Source organism: Physella acuta, unplaced genomic scaffold (genome assembly GCF_028476545.2).
Source record: "Physella acuta isolate Inbredline_101_S28 unplaced genomic scaffold, ASM2847654v3 ptg000317l, whole genome shotgun sequence".
In the NCBI taxonomy this organism is placed as follows: domain Eukaryota; kingdom Metazoa; phylum Mollusca; class Gastropoda; family Physidae; genus Physella; species Physella acuta.
In genome coordinates this window covers 159,945-185,152 of record NW_026731836.1, presented here as the reverse complement: position 1 = coordinate 185,152, position 25,208 = coordinate 159,945, and the positions used below count along the sequence as shown (strand labels likewise).

Here is a 25,208-nt window from a genome sequence, read left to right as displayed (position 1 = left end):
TGGTATGTCTTCTATATAATGTACAGAATGTCTGTCATAAAAAGATGGGGGTGTTAGTATGTCTTCTATATAATGTACAGAATGTCTGTCATAAAATGATGGGGGTGTTGGTATGTCTTCTATATAATGTACAGAATGTCTGTCATAAAAAGATGGGGGTGTTAGTATGTCTTCTATATAATGTACAGAATGTCTGTCATAAAATGATGGGGGTGTTGGTATGTCTTCTATATAATGTACAGAATGTCTGTCATAAAAAGATGGGGGTGTTGGTATGTTTTCTATAAAATGTACAGAATGTCTGTCATAATTAATATTGATAAAGTCGATGTCTCTATAAAATGTAAAGAATGTCTGTTTGATAATGACGATGTCTTCTATAAAATATGTATTTCTGTAACTTTGCATAATATTTTAGAACTGTTTTAGTTCAAATAAAAACTCAACGAATTAACGAAATATAGGTTTGTGATTTACATTGAGAAACGTTGACAGGGGAGTAGGTTGACTGTTTACTCGGTGGATCAGATTTGTGTTTGTCTCGAAATTTAGAGAGTTACAACAAACTATACCATCGCTAATAATATGTCATAGGTCCTAACAGAGCTTTTGAAAAAATTGTTTTTGTGTTTAATTCAATTTGTTTTTTATAATAATCATTAATTTTTAAAATGATATGTGGTTACTGAACTATCCATATATATATATATATATATATATATATATATATATATACGACAGACGACAAATAATTGTCGGTTGTTTTTAGTGGTGTAAGTTGGCTTATGTGTTAAAAACGATACTTAAGTCTTCATAGGCAAAGTGAGATTTATTCAATTTCTTTCTTTATTTTTTTAATCTTACTGAATAATTACAATGGAAATAAAAAAATGTATTCATTTGTTAAATCTGTATCTGGTGTCCATCTTTTACATATATTTTAAATATTACGTCTACATGGTACACACATCTCAATGAGCCAAGCAGTGTTTCTTCCAGACTTTTTTCTCCGGGGGGGGGGGGTACTTGAAATTTACGGGGGGGGGGGCGGTAGACTTTCTCCGGGGGGGGCGGACACTGTTAGCCCCCCCCCCCCCCCCGAAGAGATGCCTGGAAGAAACTCTGGAGCCAAGCAAATCAAAGCAAGCTTATGTGACGGGGGGGGGGTATGGGTGAACAGATTGTAGAAATTATAGGCTGGTAAAAAAAAAGGCTATGAATGCTTTTTAAATAGCATTTTCAGTCTTACTTTGATCGAATAGTTCGGATAGTTAAGATTATGATGTTGATTTGGTACTTCTAAATGTAATATTGTTTAACAAGAGTTAAAAGGTGCATACGTTTATCGTTAATTTGATATTTAGTTTCTTTTTCAAAGTAATTTGTAGGCTAGACATTATTTTTTTTTAAAAGCAAGCGTTAATAATAAGCAATATGATATAGTGCTAAAGTCTTGTAATAATGTTGTAATAATATCGCAATCTAAATCAATAAATGCGTTTTCTTTTTAAACAATAATGTTTAGAAGAATCAACAAATTATCACGCTTAATATTTCAAACTATTTTCAAACATTTATTTTAGTGCTTTAATTCTTCATATACAATCTCTTTAAACGAAGATGAGCTAGGTTCTAGATGACAAAATAAAACTAGGAATAAATTAAAGACCAATTAATAAATGAATTGCTTGCGGCTCGTGACGTCATCTGTGACGTCATGATTATGTATTTCCTGTGGGTTGAACTCTAAATCTGTAACAAGGTAGTTATCTAAGTTAGCGCCGCAGTCGTTGGAATCGTTCGAGGCATCTGAAGTATTTCTGGCACTCGAATTATTTGAGGCGTCAGAATCGTTAAGGTCGCCAGAAGAATTTGAGGCGACTAATGCATTTACAGAAGAAGTATTTCTTTTGCATAAAGCATTTACAGAAGTATTAGTGGCGTCTAATGCATTATCAGAAGAAGTATTTCTGTTGTATAAAGCATTTGCAGAAGTATTTATGTCGCATAAAGCAATTACAGAAGTTTTTGTGGCGACTGATGCATTTACAGAAGAAGAATTTGTATCGCATAAATCAATTACAGAAGTATTTGTAGCGACTGATGCATTTGCAGAAGAAGTATTTCTGTTGCATAAAGCATAATCAGAAGTATTTGTGGCGACTGATGCATTTGCAGAAGAAGTATTACTGTTGCATAAAGCGTATCGCACAACTGAAGCATTTGGTGCAACAAAAATGAACTGCCCCGTGTCTGATTCTGATTCTTGAACTTCCCCGCTTCGGTACCCAGATGAGTCTTCATTCAGGTTCACCAATTCCCCATCGTATACGTATTCCGAGGTGGTTTCATCGTCCGAATCATCATCCCCTTTGCTACTTTCTTCATCTTCTTCTTCGTCATTTGCTGGGATACTAATTACTGCTGAAGTGTAGTTCATGCGTTCTGGTGTGAATTTATTTTTCGCTTCGACACACAATCTGAAAATAAAATGTTTTTATATGTCTAGTGGCTTATCACCCAGATCTGCATGCTTAAAGCTGCTCCCAAACACAGCTATCTGTCCATACCGTCCATGTTTCATTGGTTTACGTATCTCACGTGATTTGATACCATATATGGAAGAAGCCTTGGGCGACTTTTGACCTTCACATACTAACACAGCAGAACTAACAAGATACTGATCACGTCGAGAAAATTTGACCAATACACACACACATAGCACACACACACACACACACACATATATATATATGTATATATATATATACATATATATTTAATAAACCGATGTGTATGAGGAAATAAATATAAATAAATGAGAGATCAATAAATAATTGTTTTGCTTGGAGTAAAAGTTATTGTCTAAGTGATTTAAAGACAAAGTACCATGAACCGCATGAATTATTATTTGAAGTGTTAAGACGCCCGAAGTGATCGTGGGCCTGATGATATTTCTGGTACCAGGCGTATTAATGGCGCCAGAAGTTTAGGTGTCTTCTGAAGCATTTAGGACGAGTAAATTTAAAAATGTGTCTGAAATAAATGTGTCATCTGAAGCATTTAGGACAGGTAAATTAAAAAATGTGTCGTCTGAAATAAATGTGTCATCTGAAGCATTTTGGACAGGTAAATTAAAAAATGTGTCGTCTGAAATAAATGTGTCATCTGAAGCATTTAGGACAGGTAAATTTAAAAATGTGTGTGAATTTAATGTGTCGTCTGAAATATGTGTGTCGTCTGAAATAAATGTGTCGTCTGAAATAAATGTGTCATCTGAAGCATTTAGGACAGGTAAATTAAAAAATGTGTCGTCTGAAATAAATGTGTCATCTGAAGCATTTAGGACAGGTAAATTAAAAAATGTGTCGTCTGAAATAAATGTGTCATCTGAAGCATTTTGGACAGTTAAATTTAAAAATGTGTCTGAAATAAATGTGTCGTCTGAAATATGTGTGTCGTCTGAAATAAATGTGTCATCTGAAGCATTTTGGACAGTTAAATTTAAAAATGTGTCTGAAATAAATGTGTCGTCTGAAACATGTGTGTCGACTGAAGCATTTACGACGACAAAAGTAACTGTTTCTTCTGGAGTATTATTGACGTCTAAAGCATTTCGGTCACTTGAAGTAAACGTGGCTTCTGGAGTATTATAGACGTCTGAAGTATTTATATCGTTTACAGTATCTAATTCTGTTGCATATGAGCTCTGTAATAAGCTGTATTGTTGTTTTGCTTCGCCGCAGATTCTGAAAATAAAATGTTTTTAGAAGTCTAGTGGCTTTCAACTAGATCTATTTCAGTGGCTTAGCTAGGATTTTCGGGCCCCAATTGCAAAAAATATCATTGGGCCCCTTCGTCAATTTGTAAAATGTGTATGTCATACGTCCTAACTGTGTATTTATACGGTGTTATTATGCGGTACCCCGTAACGTAAAACACATTTGATTGTACATCACGTTTATGTAAAAGCAAACTAACAAATTAACATTTAAGTAACCTAACACATTAGCGTCACAAGGCGGGGGTGAATGTGTTACAATTTAGGCGTGACACCATGACGAAAACTCGTAAAATTTACTGTCAAAACATGTTTTATCCAGTTTAAATAATAAAATATTAAGGAAAGGGGCTAACACTCCACCGGAAATGCTAAATTCTTGGAGGGGGTGTGGGTTGGGTGACACTCACTAAACGCACCGTGTGGTATCGAACCTTGTGACGCCACTAACCAAACACAATTTTTTAAAAGTTGCTAATCATTTCTTTAGATTTGTTGTTTTTTTTTTCCTTTCAAGTTTGCAACGATTAATATTTTCCTTGAGGTCCATTTTATCTGCTTTTGTATGTTCGATACTAAGAATGGCTAAGTTACTGACCCAAAGGGCATATCTACTATTTGTTTCATAACATCATCATAATCGAGCGAATCATGGTGCCCAACCGTATAGGCTATATTGTCTAGACTCTTGATCATACCCCTAGTAGCTATCCCTATGTCATGGCGCTCATTAAAACAAGTATATGTGCCGTAGTGCTCACATGGGAACCCACGGAGCCGGTCGGTGCACCTTGCAGTTTGGCCATTGAATAAAGCAGTAACCCTAACCCCTTGTGCAGGATGCCCAATCAACTGACCCCAGGTGCTAAGAAAGTCGCTGGGAAACTCTGGGTGACAAACCGAACGAAACAAAGACAACATTAATCGCAGAAAACTTTACAGAAGTTTCTTTTTGGCTTCTATCTGAGGGGGAGGCACTCCTCGTGTGTGGGGTTGTGAAGAAAATTTCAAGGTCAGATGAAATATGTTTGAAGTATTCTAAACTATTTCCCAGTGTTTCATGGCGATTGGTTCAGTTTTGTGTTAATGCATAAAGGACAGGCAGACAGACAAACAAAAATCTTTTAGTAGTGGCATATTTTTAACGATAAATTAGATCAACAACAAAAAAATCTATTAAGATTAAAACTAGCAGAAAAACATTGACAAATGTTGGACTTAGCTTGTTGTGAAAACACTGTCCACAGCTGTTATTTAAAAAAAGGCTAAATTGTAATCATGAATGGATGGAATGTCGGTGAGGACAGACAGTTGAGAGAGAGAGAGAGAGAGAGAGAGAGGAAGTAAAGGTTTGTGGGGGCTAGGTAGAGAATTTCCCAGCCACTTAAGTTTTGTAGCGATGCTTGTAAATTTACGGGTGCCGGATGCCTATCTCACAAAAGAGTCAATATTCAAGTTTATTTATATTCTAACTCTCTCAACGGCTTTCCCGACAATGCAACAGCGCCTGTAGTGTTATTAATACCGATGGGCCCTATACGACCCCCCCCCCCCATTCCACAATGAATGCCACTACCTCTACAGTTAGAAAGGTCGGAGGGGTGGGCTTTTAAGAACTTTTTTTTCCTACAGTAGAAAAAAAACTGGATTTCCGTTTTCTTTTTGAAATTATTTTTATAAAACAAATATTAAAATTCCAATGTAAAAGTTATAATTTTCTTTAAAGAGGGAAAAGGGCCCCTATTTTCCCTGGGCCCGTATGCCATGCTTTAAGGTAGCTACGCCACTGATCTACTTACTTAAGGCTGCTCCCGAACACTTCTATCACTCCATACCATCTTTGTTTCACCGCTTACCCCTCCTACGTCACTTGATACATAATATAGAAGAGGTCTTAGACAACCTTTGACCCCAGCATACCAACACAGCAGAATGAACCGGACACTGGTGACATGGACAACCTTTGACCCCAACTTATCAGAACCTTTGACCCCAACACATCAACACATCAGAACCAACCTTTGACTACAATACATCAGAACCTTTGACCCCAACACATCAGAACCTTTGACCCCAACACACCAACACAACAGAACCTTTGACTCCAACACATCAACACATCAGAATCTTTGACCCCAACACATCAATATATCAGAACCTTGGACCCCAACTCATCAGAACCTTTGACCCCAACACATCAGAACCTTTGACCCCAACACATCAGAACCTTTGACCCCAACACATCAGAACCTTTGACCCCAACACACCAACACATCAGAACCTTTGACCCTAACACACCAACACATCACATCCTTTGACCCCAACACATCAGAACATTTGACCCCAACACACCAACACAACAGAACCTTTGACCCCAACACATCAGAACCTTTGACCGCAACACATCAACACATCAGAAGCTTGGACCCAACACATCAGAACCTTTGATCCTAACACACCAACACATCAGAACCTTTGACCCCAACACACCAACACATCAGAACCTTTGACCCCAACACATCAGCACATCAGAACCTTTGACCCCAACACATCAGCACATCAGAACCTTTGACCCCAACACATCAGAACCTTTGACCGCAACACAACAGAATGAACAACGAGTACCTGTAGAGTTTGTGGATTCCCAGACCGATGACCGGCACAAGGGCAAGTAATGACAGCAAGGACAGCATAAACGATACAACTGTCTCTAGAGAAATGAGTCATGTGTAACATTAGACAAACGCAAGTCCAGTTGTTACGAATGTAATTTAAGTATTTATAACGATTGAAAAAGTATGTTTTTGAGGCAAGCTTTCCCAACGCGTCTTCATCTGTAGTAGATGTCTTTACTTTTTAAAACATAAACGTTTAAAAAGGATAATGCAAAACCTCAAAATATAAAAATAATATGAAAATTATATTTTCGCATAGTTTAAACATAACATTGTCGCTCATGTAATCTCTTTAACATTAATGGTGACTAACGCTTTTACTATTACATCAAAGAAAGAATTTCTAATGCCTTTAAAATATTAAAGTACTAAATCGACAAACTTACTTGTTCTGTTTTCTGGTGGGGGACATCGACCATACAGGACCAACTTATTCTCTGGGTAGGGAAAAAGAAAATCTTTAATACATAATTGTACAACGAAACGTTGCTGTGGAGGTTGGGGGAGGGGGGGCTGACGATTTGTTAGAAGGAAGCAGGGGGCGTTTAAGAAGATAAAGTTGTAAGTAAGTTGTAAAGATGGATGCATAAATACTTGATCCCGGCTTTGTTGAGTGTTAAACAGAGATTGGCAATGTTTTCTTGATATATTACCTCACGAACAAAACAAATCAATAAATAAATTATACATAGAAATGCCGGTATTCAATAAAGAAGTAGTGAATGGGGGGAGGTGGAGGGAAGTCTATGGGGAATTTTACACAACGATATCAACAATAGGGAAACTTAGAGAGTAGTCAAAAACATCGTAGTACCATAATAAATGGTACATGTACACAAACCACTCTCACTCAATAAAACATTGTACATGTACACAAACCATTCTCACACCATAAAGCATTGTACATGTACACAAACCATTCTCACACCATAACATGTAGCCTACCCCAACACCCCCCCCCCCCCACCAACACCAAGTCTCCGACAAATACCTATGTAGGTCTGTAGACACGATGTCCAGATGACTTGACTTGAAATATTTGACTTGGACAACTTGACTGACACGCCAAACTGGTGCAGCTGAGCCTCTGCCAATGTCAAGTTGTTGACTTGATATGTCAAGTTCTGAGTGTCAAGTCTAGCCCAGTTTATTTCGTTCTGGGAAAAAATGCAAGATTTGATCAACCTTTATAACAATAGTTATAAGCAATTTTTTTTTACAGACAATATATTATGTCAGATTTTTTATCAGTTATAACAATAGTTAAATTAATTAATAATTAAATTAGCAATATTTGTATACGCAAAATTGGGGGGGGGGGGGGGAATTCCAACATTAAAAAAAAACTAAATTGCGATTGTGAGGTAAGTCTGCCTAAAATTGAATGAGCAGTTGTTGTTTTTTTTTTACATTGCAGATTAAACTATCTGGTTATTTGGTTTTTTTCTTAATTCTTCATTCCGGGTGAGTGGATTTATAAATCTTTACTCGGCCTTTTTTCGCCGATAGTTTGAGAATTATTTATATTTTAGTTTTGATAGTTTTAAGGGGGAAGGCTCCGGTAAAAAAAAAACTGTTTTTAATACTCGTTAGAAAACAGTTATTTCTTTACAGCTTTATTAAGATACATCTGCACATGCATTTCCATGCCCCAAATTTCCCCAAAATTTAAGTGTTTTGAACGGACACAAATTTTGAAAATTCATAATAAATTATTTTGAAGATATGCACTTAAAATTTTTAGCTGAGTGCCCCAAAATATGGAAGAAGATTATGAATTCATTATTTATTAGGCTTAAAATATAATATTTTATGGATGGTGGAAAACCTACGAAGGGGTTAATTTTTCAAGATTGACGCCGTTGTCATAGTTACCAATATTTTTTCCACGAATTTTTTACTGGAAATACATATGCGGATGTATCTTAATAAAGCTGTAAAGAAATAACTGTTTTCTAACGAGTATTTAAAAGGTTTTTTTTTTTAACCGGAGCCCCCCCCCCCCCCTTAAAAATACCACTATTACTAAGGGATTTTTTTTTATCAGCGGTATACCACTGTAGAAGGGGAGGGCGGTGAGGCTATTGTGACGAGTGGGCAGGTGGATTTTAGAAGTGTGACGTACCACTTGTTTTGAATTTCTAAAGGGCAAAAATAACTCAAAGCTTTTTTTTTAAATTACTATTGTATGGGTGAGGGGCGAGTTTTGCGAATCTATTTTAGGAGGGTCTGGGGGGTCTGGAGGGTCTGGATTTTGAGACTTTTGAGAGAGGTGTGGGAGGAGTACAACAATCCCTATATTTAGCTAAGGCCATTTATAGACGACTCCCTCCCCACCCCAGTGACGTAGCGAGGGCGGGGCGGCGGACCGCACCGGGTGACACCATTTAGAGGGGGGGGGGGGGTGACACCATGGCAAAAAATTGCAAAATAAACAGAAGAAAACAGCTTTTGCCAGTTGCATTAACGATTAATTACGCCGCATTTATTAAAATTATAAGCCTATGTAGTCCGACACACACATACACACACACACACACACAAATATATATATATATATATATATATATATATATATATATATATATATATATATATATATATATATATATATATATATATATATATATATATATATATATATATATATATATATATATATATATATATATATATATATATATATATATATATATATATATATATATATATATATATATATATATATATATATATATATATATATATATATATATATATATGTATGTATATGCATATATGTATATATATATATACTTTGTTTCTTGGGGGGGGGGGGGGTGACACCACGAAGTGCCGCACCGGGTGACACTGGTCCTAGCGACGCCACTGCCCCACCCTATAGAACAATGAGTTACATTTTCCCCCTGAAAATGCCCTGTAACTGAGTGTATCTGAGACGCCCCCCACCTAGTCGCTAGGGTAAGACCAACCTGGCAAACGTCCATCCCATTCGACTGCTTGCACCAAAGAACCACTGGCCACACGTCCACGCCCCCTGCGAGTGACCAGCTGACCGTCACGCTCCCGTGGTCCCACGTGGCCGTCACGTTGAATGGCAAGATTTCTTCTGTCAAAATTTTAAAATTATCGAAGTGAGTAAAAAAAAAAAGCACTGCACTCGTTTTAAAATAGTTTAATTAATCGAAGTGACAACGTGAAAATATTCCTAATTAGTTTTTACAGTTTTCAGTTCTTTAACTTAAAACAAACATTTCTTTGAAGTAAGAAATATTATTTATTTTCTACCGATGTTGACAGATAGTAGATAAATCACGACACTCATTTTGTTGAAGTAAACAAAAGCGATGATTCGTATTTTTTGGAGGCCATCTTTACCATACAGCCGTCGACGGAAAAATATGTTACAAGTACCAGACAGCCTATTCTCAAACTCAATCATATAGGTTTAAACATAATGGACGGCGTAGTTGAATGGTAGCTTTGCTAAAAATAATGGGATGGCGTGGTCGAATTACAGAGCATGCCACAACTAACCCGGAAGTCTCGAGTTCGAATCCGGGTTCAAGTCAGTAAAACGTCTGATGGGTACCTGACTCACGTTAGGGAAAGTAAAGACGGCTGGGCATAGTGCTGACCACACTATCTCTTCATATGCCGAGGTCATAAAAACAGGTGAGCTCTACTTCACTTGCCCCATGGACCGTGAGGCTCAAAAGGGAATTTTACTTAATTAAACTTAATACCGTATGTTTTTGTTATTAAATGTATCCTACATATTAGTTACCTGCTAAGTATTCAAAAGTCCAGCGTTTGTATAAGATAACCTACCCCACCCACCCCCACCAAGCCTTGTCTGTTTTATCTAACAACACGACATACTCAACACGCACCCCATGCACGTGCGTGTACTCACTCTCAAGGACCGCCAGCATGTAGGAGCTCCACTCACACCTCGCCTCCCCGTGGACGTTCCTCGGGACTACCCTCACCTGCGTCACGCCGGTCAGGCTGACCGGCACGTGCGCCTGCGTCACGTGACTAGCCACAGAGCCCACCTGCCGCCAGGGGTCAGGTGAGTGACCGCGTGAGTAAACGACGTAGCCCAGGGCGGTGGCGCTCTGCCAGATCTGTGGGGGTGGGGACTGAAACACACGACCAGGAACTTGTTTTTATTCAATAAGAATTTTTCCAGACAGAATTTGTTTTATATAACAATACCCTCCCCAACACCCCCCCCCTTTCCCCCAAAAAAAATTGCATGATGAAATGATGTAACTTCCCAGGAAATTGTTTTTTTTTTGTGTGATTTGGTTTTTTAATTAATTTTTTTTTCTTAATTAGTATGTTGAAATACATTCACGTAATTAATTTTCTTTAAAAACTGCAACGCCTTCCATAATTATGCATGGGGAAATCCCCGTACTAAATGAATTATTATATAACATGTTTCCAAATTATAAATTATAAATACTTCTATAACATTTGTCTTAAATACGCCCAATGAAGCCAGCTTTACCTGCCAGTAAATAATGCCCTCTGGTGGTTGCTTGGTGACCAGGATGTTGTAGGCATCTGTTCCCTCCTGTGTGTAACAAAGTGGGATGTCTGGTGGGAGGGATGGGGTTAAATTTTAGGTTAGACACATTAGAACCAAGAGTTATGGTTGCATGACTTTATAACAAAAATAAAACTGCAGTTTGGGCACCAAATTATTAAGAGGTTCTCGATTTTCTTACCCAATCAATTGTTAATCAGACACACACAACTTATTCTCATTGCTATCGTCTCAGAAAACTTGGAAGTCGAAGATCATCAATATAATTAGTCTCAATTACAAGTAATATGGTGGAGAGCAATAATGGTTTTATTTTAAAACAAATGTGTGTGCGTTAGACTATCAGATTGTTTCAATACCGTTACAATTTTGTTTTATTATTAAGAACGGAATCTAAAAATATGTGATGATTTTTTTTAAAATATCTCTGCATAGTTTTTTCAATAAAAATCTTTTCTAAAAAAAATTAAAATGGTTAAAGATCAGGATGCGTTTTGAACACAACGATCTCAGTATTTTGGATTTCTGAGAAAGGGCCTTCAGCAGTTGTAGCAGTAAGAAAAATAACCTTCGGCAGTTGTAGCGGTCAGAAAACTCGCCTTCGGCAGTTATAGCAGTAAGAAAACTCACCTTCAGCAGTTGTAGCGGTCAGAAAACTAACCATCGGCAGTTGTAGCAGTAAGAAAAATAACCTTCGGCAGTTGTAGCAGTAAGAAAACTCACCTTCAGCAGTTGTAGCGGTCAGAAAACTAACCATCGGCAGTTGTAGCAGTAAGAAAAATAACCTTCGGCAGTTGTAGCAGTAAGAAAAATAACCATCGGCAGTTGTAGCGGTCAGAAAACTCGCCTTCGGCAGTTATAGCAGTAAGAAAACTCACCTTCAGCAGTTGTAGCGGTCAGAAAGCTAACCATCGGCAGTTGTAGCAGTAAGAAAAATAACCTTCGGCAGTTGTAGCAGTAAGAAAACTCACCTTCAGCAGTTGTAGCGGTCAGAAAACTAACCATCGGCAGTTGTAGCAGTAAGAAAAATAACCTTCGGCAGTTGTAGCAGTAAGAAAAATAACCTTCAGCAGTTGTAGCAGTAAGAAAACTAACCATCGGCAGTTGTAGCAGTAAGAAAAATAACCTTCGGCAGTTGTAGCAGTAAGAAAAATAACCTTCGGCAGTTGTAGCAGTAAGAAAAATAACCTTCAGCAGTTGTAGCAGTAAGAAAACTAACCATCGGCAGTTGTAGCAGTAAGAAAAATAACCTTCGGCAGTTGTAGCAGTAAGAAAAATAACCATCGGCAGTTGTAGCAGTAAGAAAAATAACCTTCAGCAGTTGTAGCAGTAAGAAAAATAACCTTCGGCAGTTGTAGCAGTAAGAAAAATAACCTTCGGCAGTTGTAGCGGTCAGAAAACTAACCATCGGCAGTTGTAGCAGTAAGAAAAATAACCTTCGGCAGTTGTAGCAGTAAGAAAAATAACCTTCGGCAGTTGTAGCGGTCAGAAAACTAACCATCGGCAGTTGTAGCAGTAAGAAAAATAACCTTCGGCAGTTGTAGCGGTCAGAAAACTAACCATCGGCAGTTGTAGCAGTAAGAAAAATAACCTTCGGCAGTTGTAGCAGTAAGAAAAATAACCTTCGGCAGTTGTAGCGGTCAGAAAACTAACCATCGGCAGTTGTAGCAGTAAGAAAAATAACCTTCGGCAGTTGTAGCAGTAAGAAAAATAACCTTCGGCAGTTGTAGCGGTCAGAAAACTAACCATCGGCAGTTGTAGCAGTAAGAAAAATAACCTTCGGCAGTTGTAGCAGTAAGAAAAATAACCTTCGGCAGTTGTAGCGGTCAGAAAACTAACCATCGGCAGTTGTAGCAGTAAGAAAACTCGCGTTCAACAGTTGTAGCATTTAGAAAACTCGCCTTCAGCAGTTGTAGCAGTAAAAAATAACTCACATTCAGCAGTTGTGGCAGTAAGAAAACTAACCTTCAGCAGTTGTAGCAGTCAGAAAACCCGCCTCGCTCCACACGGAGCTTGTGTGACCTCGACGTCTGACGCTGATGTAGTATCTGGTGTAGGACGTAAGTTCGCAGAGTGTGACGTCACGAAGGTCTTCTTTGAACGTCTAAGTTTTTTTAAAGGGAATAGGTATTGCTTAAAGTTAGGATATATCTATGGGAGAAAATATGGGATAATGGGATAAAATCATTGGGAGAGAATAGGGAGGGAGGGGGGGAATATTGGAAAGAATAAAAGAAATGCACGGAATATGGGATAGAATAGGAAAAAATATGGGATAGAATAGGACGAAATATGGGATAGAATAAGACGAAATATGGGATAGAATAAGACGAAATATGGGATAGAATAAGACGAAATATGGGATAGAATAAGACGAAATATGGAATAGAATAAGACGAAATATGGGAAAGAATAAGACGAAATATGGGATAGAATAAGACGAAATATGGGATAGAATAAGACGAAATATGGAATAGAATAAGACGAAATATGGAATAGAATAAGACGAAATATGGGAAAGAATAAGACGAAATATGGGATAGAATAAGACGAAATATGGGATAGAATAAGACGAAATATGGAATAGAATAAGACGAAATATGGAATAGAATAAGACGAAATATGGGAAAGAATAAGACGAAATATGGGATAGAAAAGGAAGAAATATGGGATAAAATAAGACGAAATATGGGAAAGAATAAGACGAAATATGGGGTAGAATAAGACGAAATATGGGATAGAATAAGACGAAATATGGGATAAAATAAGACGAAATATGGAATAGAATAAGACGAAATATGGGAAAGAATAAGACGAAATATGGGATAGAAAAGGAAGAAATATGGGATAGAATGAGACAAAATATGAGATAGAATAAGACGAAATATGGGGTAGAATAAGACGAAATATGGGATAGAATAAGACGAAATATGGGATAGAATATGGGAAATCTGTGGGATGGGGCTCATCAATGAGGAAAACTGCACTAACCGCCATCCCACAATGCCCTAAGAAGTGTACAACTCTACGATCTAAGTCGTTGGTTTCTTCTTCTTCGTTCTTAATTTTTAGTGTTGGAAAGGATCGAGCCTTATCTGCAAGAGGGTTCGAACTCGAGACTTTTCGGTTTAGCAACCATGAGCTTTACCGACTCGACCACGCCGACCCCCAAACGTTGGTTTGATTCTACTGCTGTTCTGACAACAAACGCATCGATCTATCACCAGAGGAGGAAAGGTACAACTGAAGATACAACTTCAGCATTTACCCTGTTCTAACGTCATATTAGATTACGGACAAGAATTTTTAGAAGCACTTTATTTTTAAAATAGCTTTTAAAATGGAAGCAACGAAGACGCCATCTTACTTGTGTGGTTTCTATTGACTCCCAGCTGGATGTGTAGGATACTTCGTTGACTTCCGGCTCAAAAGACTCAAACTCTACTGCCCAGTTGAGTGTGACGCAGGAAGTGTTGGCACCAAGCAGTCTCAGGTCAACAGGAGGGGTCAATTGCACTAATGGATTTTTTTTTAATTTCTTAATTAATTACCAATGAAGTGACTGAAATATTATACATCCTGTTTAAAGTGTATTGCCTAAGTCAAGAGCGCAAATTATTTGCTATTTCACAATAACCAATAACAATCTTGAATGGAGCTCGATTCTGATAATTTCTTCGAGGCAATTTGTTTTGTTTTTAAAATACTAATACTTTACGTTGCATAACGACAACATCTTAACAGTATTTTAATAAACATAACATTGTTAATTTACATGTTCTCTCTTAAGGGAGAGCCCCTTACACTTGAGTCTATACTTGGTTTAGATGACTAATTGCTTTTTTTTAATTGTCTTTTTAAATTATGATAATTTAGAGACGAAATCTGCCTCTTATTACTTATGGAATATGGGTCAATGATGAACCATGATGACGTCACGGTCGCTTCCTGCGCCGGCGTGAACTTCCGCGAGGTGTTGAAGCGCATGCGCACTGAGATATTGTACCAGCAGTCCATGAGGAATATGCTGTCGTAGGTTAACTGGAGAGTGCACTGGTCAATGGCCTCACATGGGAGTATCTGTTCTTCCTCGTCACCACATCTGGTGAGACAAACATGTATCACACACGGTCATTTGGTGAGACATGTATCACACAAGGTCATTTGGTGAGACAAACATGTATCACATAAGGTCATTTGGTGAGACATGTATCACAAGGGCATTTGGTGAGACATGTATCACACAAGGTCATTTGGTGAGACATGTATCACACAAGGTCATTTGGTGAGACATGTATCACACAAGTCATCTGGTGAAACACGTATCACACAAGGTCATTTGGTGAGACAAATATGTATCACACAGGTCATTTGGTGAGACATATATCACACAAGGTCATTTGGTGAGACAAATATGTATCACACAGGTCATTTGGTGAGACATGTATCACACAAGGTCATTTGGTGAGACATGTATCACACAAGGTCATTTGGTGAGACAAACATGTATCACATAAGGTCATTTGGTGAGACATGTATCACACAAGGTCATTTGGTGAGACAAATATGTATCACACAGGTCATTTGGTGAGACAAATATGTACCACACAGGTCATTTGGTGAGACAAATACGTATCACACAGGTCATTTGGTGAGACAAATATGTATCACATAGGTCATTTGGTGAGACAAATATGTATCACACAGATCATTTGGTGAGACATGTATCACATAAGGTCATTTGGTGAGACAAACATGTATCACACAGGTCATTTGGTGAGACAAACATGTATCACATAAGGTCATTTGGTGAGACAAGTATCACATAAGGTCATTTGGTGAGACAAATATGTATCACATAGGTCATTTGGTGAGACAAACATGTATCACACAGGTAATTTGGTGAGACATGTATCACACAAGGTAATTTGATGAGACAAATATGTATCACACAGGTCATTTGGTGAGACAAATATGTATCACACAGGTCATTTGGTGAGACAAATATGTATCACACAAGGTCATTTGGTGAGACAAACATGTATCACAAGGTCATTTGGTGAGACAAATATGTATCACACAGATCATTTGGTGAGACATATATCACACAAGATCATTTGGTGAGACAAATATGTATCACATAAGGTCATTAGGTGAGACAAACAGCGCCTGTTTGACACTGGTAAACAGCAGACAATAGACTCTCCCAAAAAAGGGTGTGTTAGGTTGTTAGTAGTATTGTAAACAAGAACCCGAAGACGTGCACACACAAGACAACACACAACTTTGACGGTCGGTGTTCGGAGCTAACTTCCAAACATAGACACACGTGTTTCCTTACAGGGGTACGGCTGGCTTCCTCCTCAGCTCTGAGGTGACGAGATCTGATTTGGAAAATTCTGGAACTGCCCAGCTGCACGTGAGTACGTCATTTTCGCCAGCTGTGACTGTACACGTGGGGGTGAGTGGCTCCAGTGGTACTGTGGGGAATAATATGGTAGTACATGGTGATCTATGGTGACATGGGTGTTGATAGGGAATAGTGGTGGCATGGACGTCTATTGTGAATAATGGTGGTATGAACGTCTATAGGTGTACAGACACAGTGATGGGTGTACAGACACAGTGATGGGTGTACAGACACGGTGATGGGTGTACACAGTGATGGGTGTACAGACACAGTGATGGGTGTACACAGTGATGGATGTACAGACACAGTGATGGGTGTACAGACACAGTGATGGGTGTACAGACACAGTGATGGGTGTACACAGTGATGGGTGTACAGACACAGTGATGGGTGTACACAGTGATGGGTGTACAGACACAGTGATGGGTGTACACAGTGATGGATGTACAGACACAGTGATGGGTGTACAGACACAGTGATGGGTGTACACAGTGATGGGTGTACAGACACAGTGATGGGTGTACACGGTGATGGGTGTACAGACACAGTGATGGGTGTACAGACACAGTGATGGGTGTACACAGTGATGGATGTACAGACACAGTGATGGGTGTACAGACACAGTTATAGGTGTACACAGTGATGGGTGTACAGACACAGTGATGTGTATACAGACACAGTGATGGGTGTACAGACACATTGATGGGTGTACACGGTGATGGGTGTACAGACACCGTGATGGGTGTACAGACACAGTGATGGGTGTACACAGTGATGGATGTACAGACACAGTGATAGGTGTACAGAGACAGTGATGGGTGTACAGACACAGTGATGTGTATACAGACACAGTGATGGGTGTACAGACACATTGATGGGTGTACACAGTGATGGGCGTACAGACACAGTGATGGGATTACAGACACAGTGATGTGTGTACAGACACAGTGATGGGTGTACAGACACAGTGATGGGTGTACAGACACAGTGATGGGTGTACACAGTGATGGGTGTATAGACACAGTGATGGGCGTACAGACACAGTGATGGGTGTACAGACACAGTGATGGGTGTACACAGTGATGGGTGTACAGACACAGTGATGGGTGTACACAGTGATGGGTGTACAGACACCGTGATTGGTGTACAGACACAGTGATGGGTGTACACGGTAATGGATGTACAGACACAGTGATGTGTATACAGACACAGTGATGTGTATACAGACACAGTGATGGGTGTACAGACACATTGATGGGTGTACACAGTGATGGGCGTACAGACACAGTGATGGGATTACAGACACAGTGATGGGTGTACAGACACAGTGATGTGGATACAGACACAGTGATGGGTGTACAGACACATTGATGGGTGTACACAGTGATGGGTGTATAGACACAGTGATGGGCGTACAGACACAGTGATGGGATTACAGACACAGTGATGGGTGTACACAGTGATGGGTGTACAGACACCGTGATTGGTGTACAGACACAGTGATGGGTGTACACGGTGATGGATGTACAGACACAGTGATGGGTGTACAGACACAGTTATAGGTGTACACAGTGATGGGTGTACAGACACAGTGATGTGTATACAGACACAGTGATGGGTGTACAGACACATTGATGGGTGTACACAGTGATGGGTGTATAGACACAGTGATGGGCGTACAGACACAGTGATGGGATTACAGACACAGTGATGGGTGTACACAGTGATGGGTGTACAGACACCGTGATTGGTGTACAGACACAGTGATGGGTGTACACAGTGATTGGTGTACAGACACAGTGATGGGTGTACACAGTGATGGATGTACAGACACAGTGATGGGTGTACACAGTGATGGATGTACAGACACAGTGATGGGTGTACAGACACAGTGATGGGTGTACAGACACAGTGATGGGTGTACAGACACGGTGATGGGTGTACACAGTGATGGGTGTACAGACACAGTGATGGGTGTACACAGTGATGTGTATACAGACACAGTGATGGGTGTACAGACACATTGATGGGTGTGCAGACACAGTGATGGGTGTACAGACACAGTGATGGGTGTACAGACACAGTGAAGGGTGTGCAGACACAGTGATGGGTGTACACAGTGATGGATGTACAGACACAGTGATGGGTGTACAGACACAGTGATGTGTATACAGACACAGTGATGGGTGTACAGACACATTGATGGGTGTGCAGACACCGTGATGGGTGTACAGACACAGTGATGGGTGTACAGACACAGTGATGGGTGTGCAGACACAGTGATGGGTGTACAGACACAGTGATGGGTGTACAGACACAGTGAAGGGTGTGCAGACACAGTGATGGGTGTACACAGTGATGGATGTACAGACACAGTGATGGGTGTACACAGTGATGGATGTACAGACACAGTGATGGGTGTGCAGACACAGTGATGGGTGTACAGACACAGTGATGGGTGTACAGACACAGTGAAGGGTGTGCAGACACAGTGTGATGGGTGTACAGGAACGATGATGGGTGTATAGGCCTTTAGAGTGATGAAAGTTGACATGAAGATTAACGTTGAGAAGATATCCTACGGTCATACACCCCATGACATGCACTCCGTTACCTAGAAGATATGATATTCAGGACATGACATCTGCAACCATTCATTCGCCTCATGACATAAATGTCATGCACCCCGTGACATTTAGCAGCTTGCCGCTCACTTCATGACATTTAGCAACCTGCTGTTCACTTCATGACATTTAGCAACCTGCTGTTCACTTCATGACATTTAGCAACCCGCTGTTTACTTCATGACATTTAGCAACATGCTGTTCAATTCATTATATTTAGCAACCTACCGTTCACTTCCTGACATTTAGCAACCTACCGTTAACTTCATGACATTTAGCAACCTGCCGTTCACTTCATGACATTTAGCAACCTGCTGTTCACTTCATGACATTTAGCAACCCGCTGTTTACTTCATGACATTTAGCAACATGCTGTTCAATTCATTATATTTAGCAACCTACCGTTCACTTCCTGACATTTAGCAACCTACCGTTAACTTCATGACATTTAGCAACCTGCCGTTCACTTCATGACATTTAGCAACCTGCTGTTCACTTCATGACATTTAGCAACCCGCTGTTTACTTCATGACATTTAGCAACATGCTGTTCAATTCATTATATTTAGCAACCTACCGTTCACTTCCTGACATTTAGCAGCCTACCGTTAACTTCATGACATTTAGCAACCCACCGTTAACTTCATGACATTTAGCAACCTACCTTTCACTCCTTGACATCTAACAACACCAACAACACCCACACAACTACAGCCAATCCTTAGCTCACACATTAGCTTAAGCTCTGAGCTTACCTTCCACAGTCAGCAAAGTGACATCAACACACCCGGTGCCATCCAGCGCCCTACACCTACAAAACCCGCCCTGATCCATCGACTCCACCGCCACCCTCGCACAAACGGAAGTGGAGTTCGCGCCACCCACGACAACGGCCGGTGTGTTTTTGCAGGAGAATTCCATATCTGGCGTTGACTGGTCAGTCTCGGCCCCGCCCATGGTGCAGCAGAACTCGGCGGTAGAGCCCACAAATGCCAGGACATCTTGCGTCGTCATGCCTGGTGGTTGCCATAGAAACGAAACGTTTGTTTTTCACAGTTAGAAGTCTTTAATAAGGTTTTAGTTGTAGTAATGTTTGTATCGGTGGAATCTATCTTCTTTCTATCTATATATATAATTATCCTCATGTGGACCATAGAAAATATCACACAGCTTAGCCACCACCCTCATCCCCACTTGTCAAGTGAGCTGTGGTTCATCCTGAATGTTTACAATAGTAGAGCCGATTCGGTTCGAATAAGTGACGGCTATTAGGGGCAGATAATTTAGTTTTTAAACGATTTGAAACTAAGGGGAGATATTGAGTTTTGCTTGATATTTTCATTGTCGTCTGTAAACAGCTACTTTCACTGGGCGGGGTGGGGGAGGCAGGGAGGGTAGTGTCGAATTCACAAATTATAAATAGTTGATAAGTAGAAAATAAAACAACTAGATAACGGCGTATGCTACGTTGCGGGTCAGCTCGTATATACATATATATATATATATATATATATATATATATATATATATATATATATATATATATATATATATATTTATATATATATATATATATATATATATATATATATATATATATATATATATATATATATATATATATATATATATATATATATATATATATATATATACATATATATATATACATATATATATATATATATATATATATATATATATATATATATAATTCTCTTGATGGACACCATGACGCAGCACACCCTCCTCCCGCCCCCTCCCTTGCTCTCCAGGCATGCGTAACAGACCATATCGCTACCACCCCCACAACTAAATAACGGCGTATGTTCACTCATTTCTACCTCGTCAATTTGTTTTATAGATATGTCCAACTAGGATGATAAGGCATTAATTTTTCTAAAGTTTTTAACATCATTAAAATTAATTTGCTAATTAATTTCTAAACTTTAATAAATTATTTCAAAGTGGAGATTTGTAAACTAATGTCGTCTGCTTATGAACCTTGAACAGTCACTTCAACCCTCTAATGCCAGTGCTAACAGACTGAGTAGATTTTAAATTAAAGGGAGATAAAGATAATCTACGAGCGCATTATTACACTAGTAAACAATGGATAGAGTTTATCGAATAGATTCCATATAGAGGGAAATTTTTGAAAAAATAAAAAAAAATTGTAACTTTAATGATATCGGAGGCTGGGTAGGCCTATACTTGTTAATTGTGGTAAATATTGAATGGTGGTAAACATTTAATTGTGAAGATATTAAGTGGCCGTAAATATAAAATGGTGGTAAATATTTAATTGTGAAAATATTAAGTGGCCGTAAATATAAAATGGTGGTAGATTTTTACTGGTGGAGAATATTAAATGACGTTGAATATTACATGAAGTTAACTATTAAATGGCGGTAAATATTAAATTGTGATAAATATTAAATGCACGAAAATAGTAAATGGTGGTTAAAATAAAATGGTGGTAAATATTTAATGCTGGAAAATATTAAGCGGCTGTAAATATTAAATGGTGGTAAATATTACATGACGGTAAATATTAAATGATGGTAATTTTAATTGGGGATTAAACTTAAGCAGGCGACATAAAAAACATCGGCCCACTTTTCAGAGGCGTCACTTTGAAAGGTGTCACCCGGTGCAGAACGTAGCCGCCCGCCACCCCCATCCCCCATTGTCCCATCCCCCTATCGCCTTGTGACGCTACACCCACTTTTGACCTAATTACCTAAACACACAGGAAGGGTATTTCTAGTTAACGAGCTATCCGATTATACGAAAAAAATCGCAACAAATTATTTTTTTTTTAAACCTGTTGTATGCCACCAGTTTAAGCTGTAAGCTGCAAGTGTTTGATTTACATAAACGCTCTCGATAGAACAAAATAAAACATGTCATAAAAATGTGATTGTTGACCTTAATTAGAAAGCGGCTGAGACTAGAGTTAAACAAAAAATGTTGGAACAAGCGACAATTTTTCTCTCTGGCACAGAGATATAAAGAAAGGAAATTAAATAGTTAATTCAAGGTATTCGGGATAAGTAGAAGATCTTACATATAAGGTAGAAGAACTTACATATAAAGTAGAAGAACTTACATATAAGCTAGCAGAACTTACATATAAGGTAGAAGAACTTACATATAAAGTAGAAGAACTTACATATAAGCTAGCAGAACTTACATATAAGGTAGAAGAACTTACATATAAAGTAGAAGAACTTACATATAAGGTAGAAGAACTTACATATAAAGTAGAAGAAATTACATATAAGCTAGAAGAACTTACATATAAAGTAGAAGAACTTACATATAAGCTAGCAGAACTTACATATAAGGTAGAAGAACTTACATATAAAGTAGAAGAAATTACATATAAGCTAGAAGAACTTACATATAAAGTAGAAGAACTTACATATAAGCTAGCAGAACTTACATATCAGGTAGAAGAACTTACATATAAAGTAGAAGAAATTACATATAAGCTAGCAGAACTTACATATAAGGTAGAAGAACTTACATATAAAGTAGAAGAACTTACATATAAGCTAGCAGAACTTACATATAAGGTAGAAGAACTTACAAAGAAAGTAGAAGAACTTACATATAAGGTAGAAGAACTTACATATAAAGTAGAAGAAATTACATATAAGCTAGAAGAACTTACATATAAAGTAGATGAACTTACATATAAGCTAGCAGAACTTACATATAAGGTAGAAGAACTTACATATAAAGTAGAAGAAATTACATATAAGCTAGAAGAACTTACATATAAAGTAGAAGAACTTACATATAAGCTAGCAGAACTTACATATCAGGTAGAAGAACTTACATATAAAGTAGAAGAAATTACATATAAGCTAGAAGAACTTACATATAAGGTAGAAGATCTTACATATAAGGTAGAAGATCTTACATATAAGATAGAAGAACTTACATATATGGTAGAAGAACTTACATATAAAGTAGAAGAATTTACATATAAGCTAGAAGAACTTACATATAAGGTAGAAGATCTTACATATAAGGTAGAAGATCTTACATATAAGGTAGAAGAACTTACATATAAGGTAGAAGAACTTACATATAAAGTAGAAGAACTTACATATAAGCTAGAAGAACTTACATATAAGGTAGAAGATCTTACATAAAGGTAGAAAAACGTACATATAAGGTAGAAGATCTTACACATAAGATAAAGAACTTACATATGACTTTCCCATCACGACACAAAGGCCTAGAACAACAAACGACCGCCTTGAAAAAACACAACAAACAAATCAGAGCTAGCGTCAACATGGTGACAATGTTCAGACACCATTTTTACTCCATGACCGTGCCACTGCCGGACAACTAATGCAACGATCGTCAGCAACGATGCCATGCTTGAATGAACTTTAACAGCAAGAGGGGGGGGGGTCACATTATTGGTGATTACCGAACTAATGTTAATGGGCGGCGTTGATTCCTGCTTGGGACGATATTAACATAAACTACGCGCTGACGTCAGAGCCTTTCTTTAGATTGAACAAAGGATAACAAAGTCGGTAGTCGATCAAGGGTTGCAGTGTTCGTCATTGTAAACAGGTGATCACACGTTTTGCGATTGAAAAAAAACGTTCGTAGAGTCAATCTTGATGTTCGAGTGGGTGTTTTAAAGAATGGATTTTTATAACAATAAGAAAAGCCGTCGCTGTCTCTCGATACTCGAAAAACATATGTATCAGACCATAGGGCTCTATACTATGTCCCTGTATTCGAACATATGTATCAAACCTTAGGTCTCTATACTATGTCCCAGTATTCGAACATATGTATCAGACCTTAGGTCTCTATACTATGTCCCAGTATTCGAACATGTGTATCAGACCTTAAGTCTCTATACTATGTCCCATTATTCGAACATGGTGTCAAACCTTAAGTGTGTATCAGACCTTAGGTCTCTATACTTTGTCCCAAGATTCGAACATGTGTATCAAACCTTAGGTCTCTATACTATGTCCCAGTATTCGAACATATGTATCAAACCTTAGGGCTCTATACTATGTCCCAGTATTCGAACATGTGTATCAGACCTTAAGTCTCTATACTATGTCCCATTATTCGAACATGGTGTCAAACCTTAAGTCTCTATACTATGTCCCAGTATTCGAACATCGTGTCAAACCTTAGGTCTCTATACTATGTCCCGGTATTCGAACCTATGTATCAGACCCTAAGTCTCTATACTCGTCCCAGTATTCGAACCTATGTATCAGACCTTGGGGCTTTATACTATGTCCCAGTATTCGAACATGTGTATTAAACCTTATGTATCTATTCCAACATTTGTTTCAGACTTTAGGTCTCTATACCATGTCTCAATATTTGCACATTTGGAAGACTCTAAGTTTTAATTTCTGTTCCAATGCTCGAACATAATCCGACTTTAATCTCTATATTTTGTCCCAATACTCGAACAATATCTCAAAGACCCCCGTCTATATTCACAGCTCCAACACTCAAACAGTATCAAATTTTTACTCTCTCTCTCTGTCTCTCTCTCTCTCTACTATGCTCCAACACTCGAACAGTATCAAAATATTACTCTCTCTCTCTCTCTCTACTATGCTCCAACACTCGAACAGTATCAAAATATTACTCTCTCTCTCTCTCTCTCTCTCTCTCTCTACTATGCTCCAACACTTGAACAGTATCAAAATTTTACTCTTTCTACTATGCTCCAACACTCGAACAGTATCAAAATATTACTCTCTCTCTCTCTCTACTATGCTCCAACACTCGAACAGTATCAAAATATTACTCTCTCTCTCTCTCTCTACTATGCTCCAACACTTGAACAGTATCAAAATTTTACTCTTTCTACTATGCTCCAACACTCGAACAGTATCAAAATATTACTCTCTATACTATGCTCCAACACTCGAACAGTATCCAAATTTAACTCTCTCTACTATGCTCCAACACTCGAACACCGACGTTCTCCAACCTGCTACGACGTGTTACCCGCGCCGCTTGGGGTCCTACACGCGATCATCTGTCCCAACCAATCAAGCTACACATCCCAGGCAGTCCTGTATTATTGTCAACCCGTCTATTGTAACCTGTAGCCCGGGCTCCACGCAAGGTAACCGGTCTTTGTTTCG

At 38.5% G+C, this 25,208-nt stretch overlaps 1 protein-coding gene across 2 annotated transcripts; it reads right to left on the bottom strand.

Moving 5' to 3' along the window:
* Positions 1–1,108: 1,108 nt before the first annotated feature.
* Positions 1,109–23,419, bottom strand: LOC131940444 (uncharacterized). 2 transcript variants are annotated; one of them, XM_059299074.1, is made up of 13 exons: positions 23,271–23,419; positions 19,803–20,063; positions 16,356–16,494; positions 14,914–15,116; positions 14,382–14,530; positions 12,980–13,118; positions 10,976–11,064; positions 10,373–10,601; positions 9,429–9,565; positions 7,448–7,613; positions 6,843–6,893; positions 6,407–6,491; positions 1,109–2,480 (listed from the first exon to the last, which is right to left on the bottom strand). In XM_059299074.1, exons 1-13 carry the CDS (start codon positions 23,359–23,361, stop codon positions 1,673–1,675), a joined length of 2,547 nt encoding a protein of 848 aa, XP_059155057.1. In that variant the 5' UTR covers positions 23,362–23,419; the 3' UTR covers positions 1,109–1,672. The 2 variants fall into 2 exon arrangements, with proteins under 2 accessions (XP_059155057.1, XP_059155058.1); XM_059299075.1 differs by lacking the exon at positions 19,803–20,063.
* Between the last annotated feature and the right edge of the window lie 1,789 nt (positions 23,420–25,208).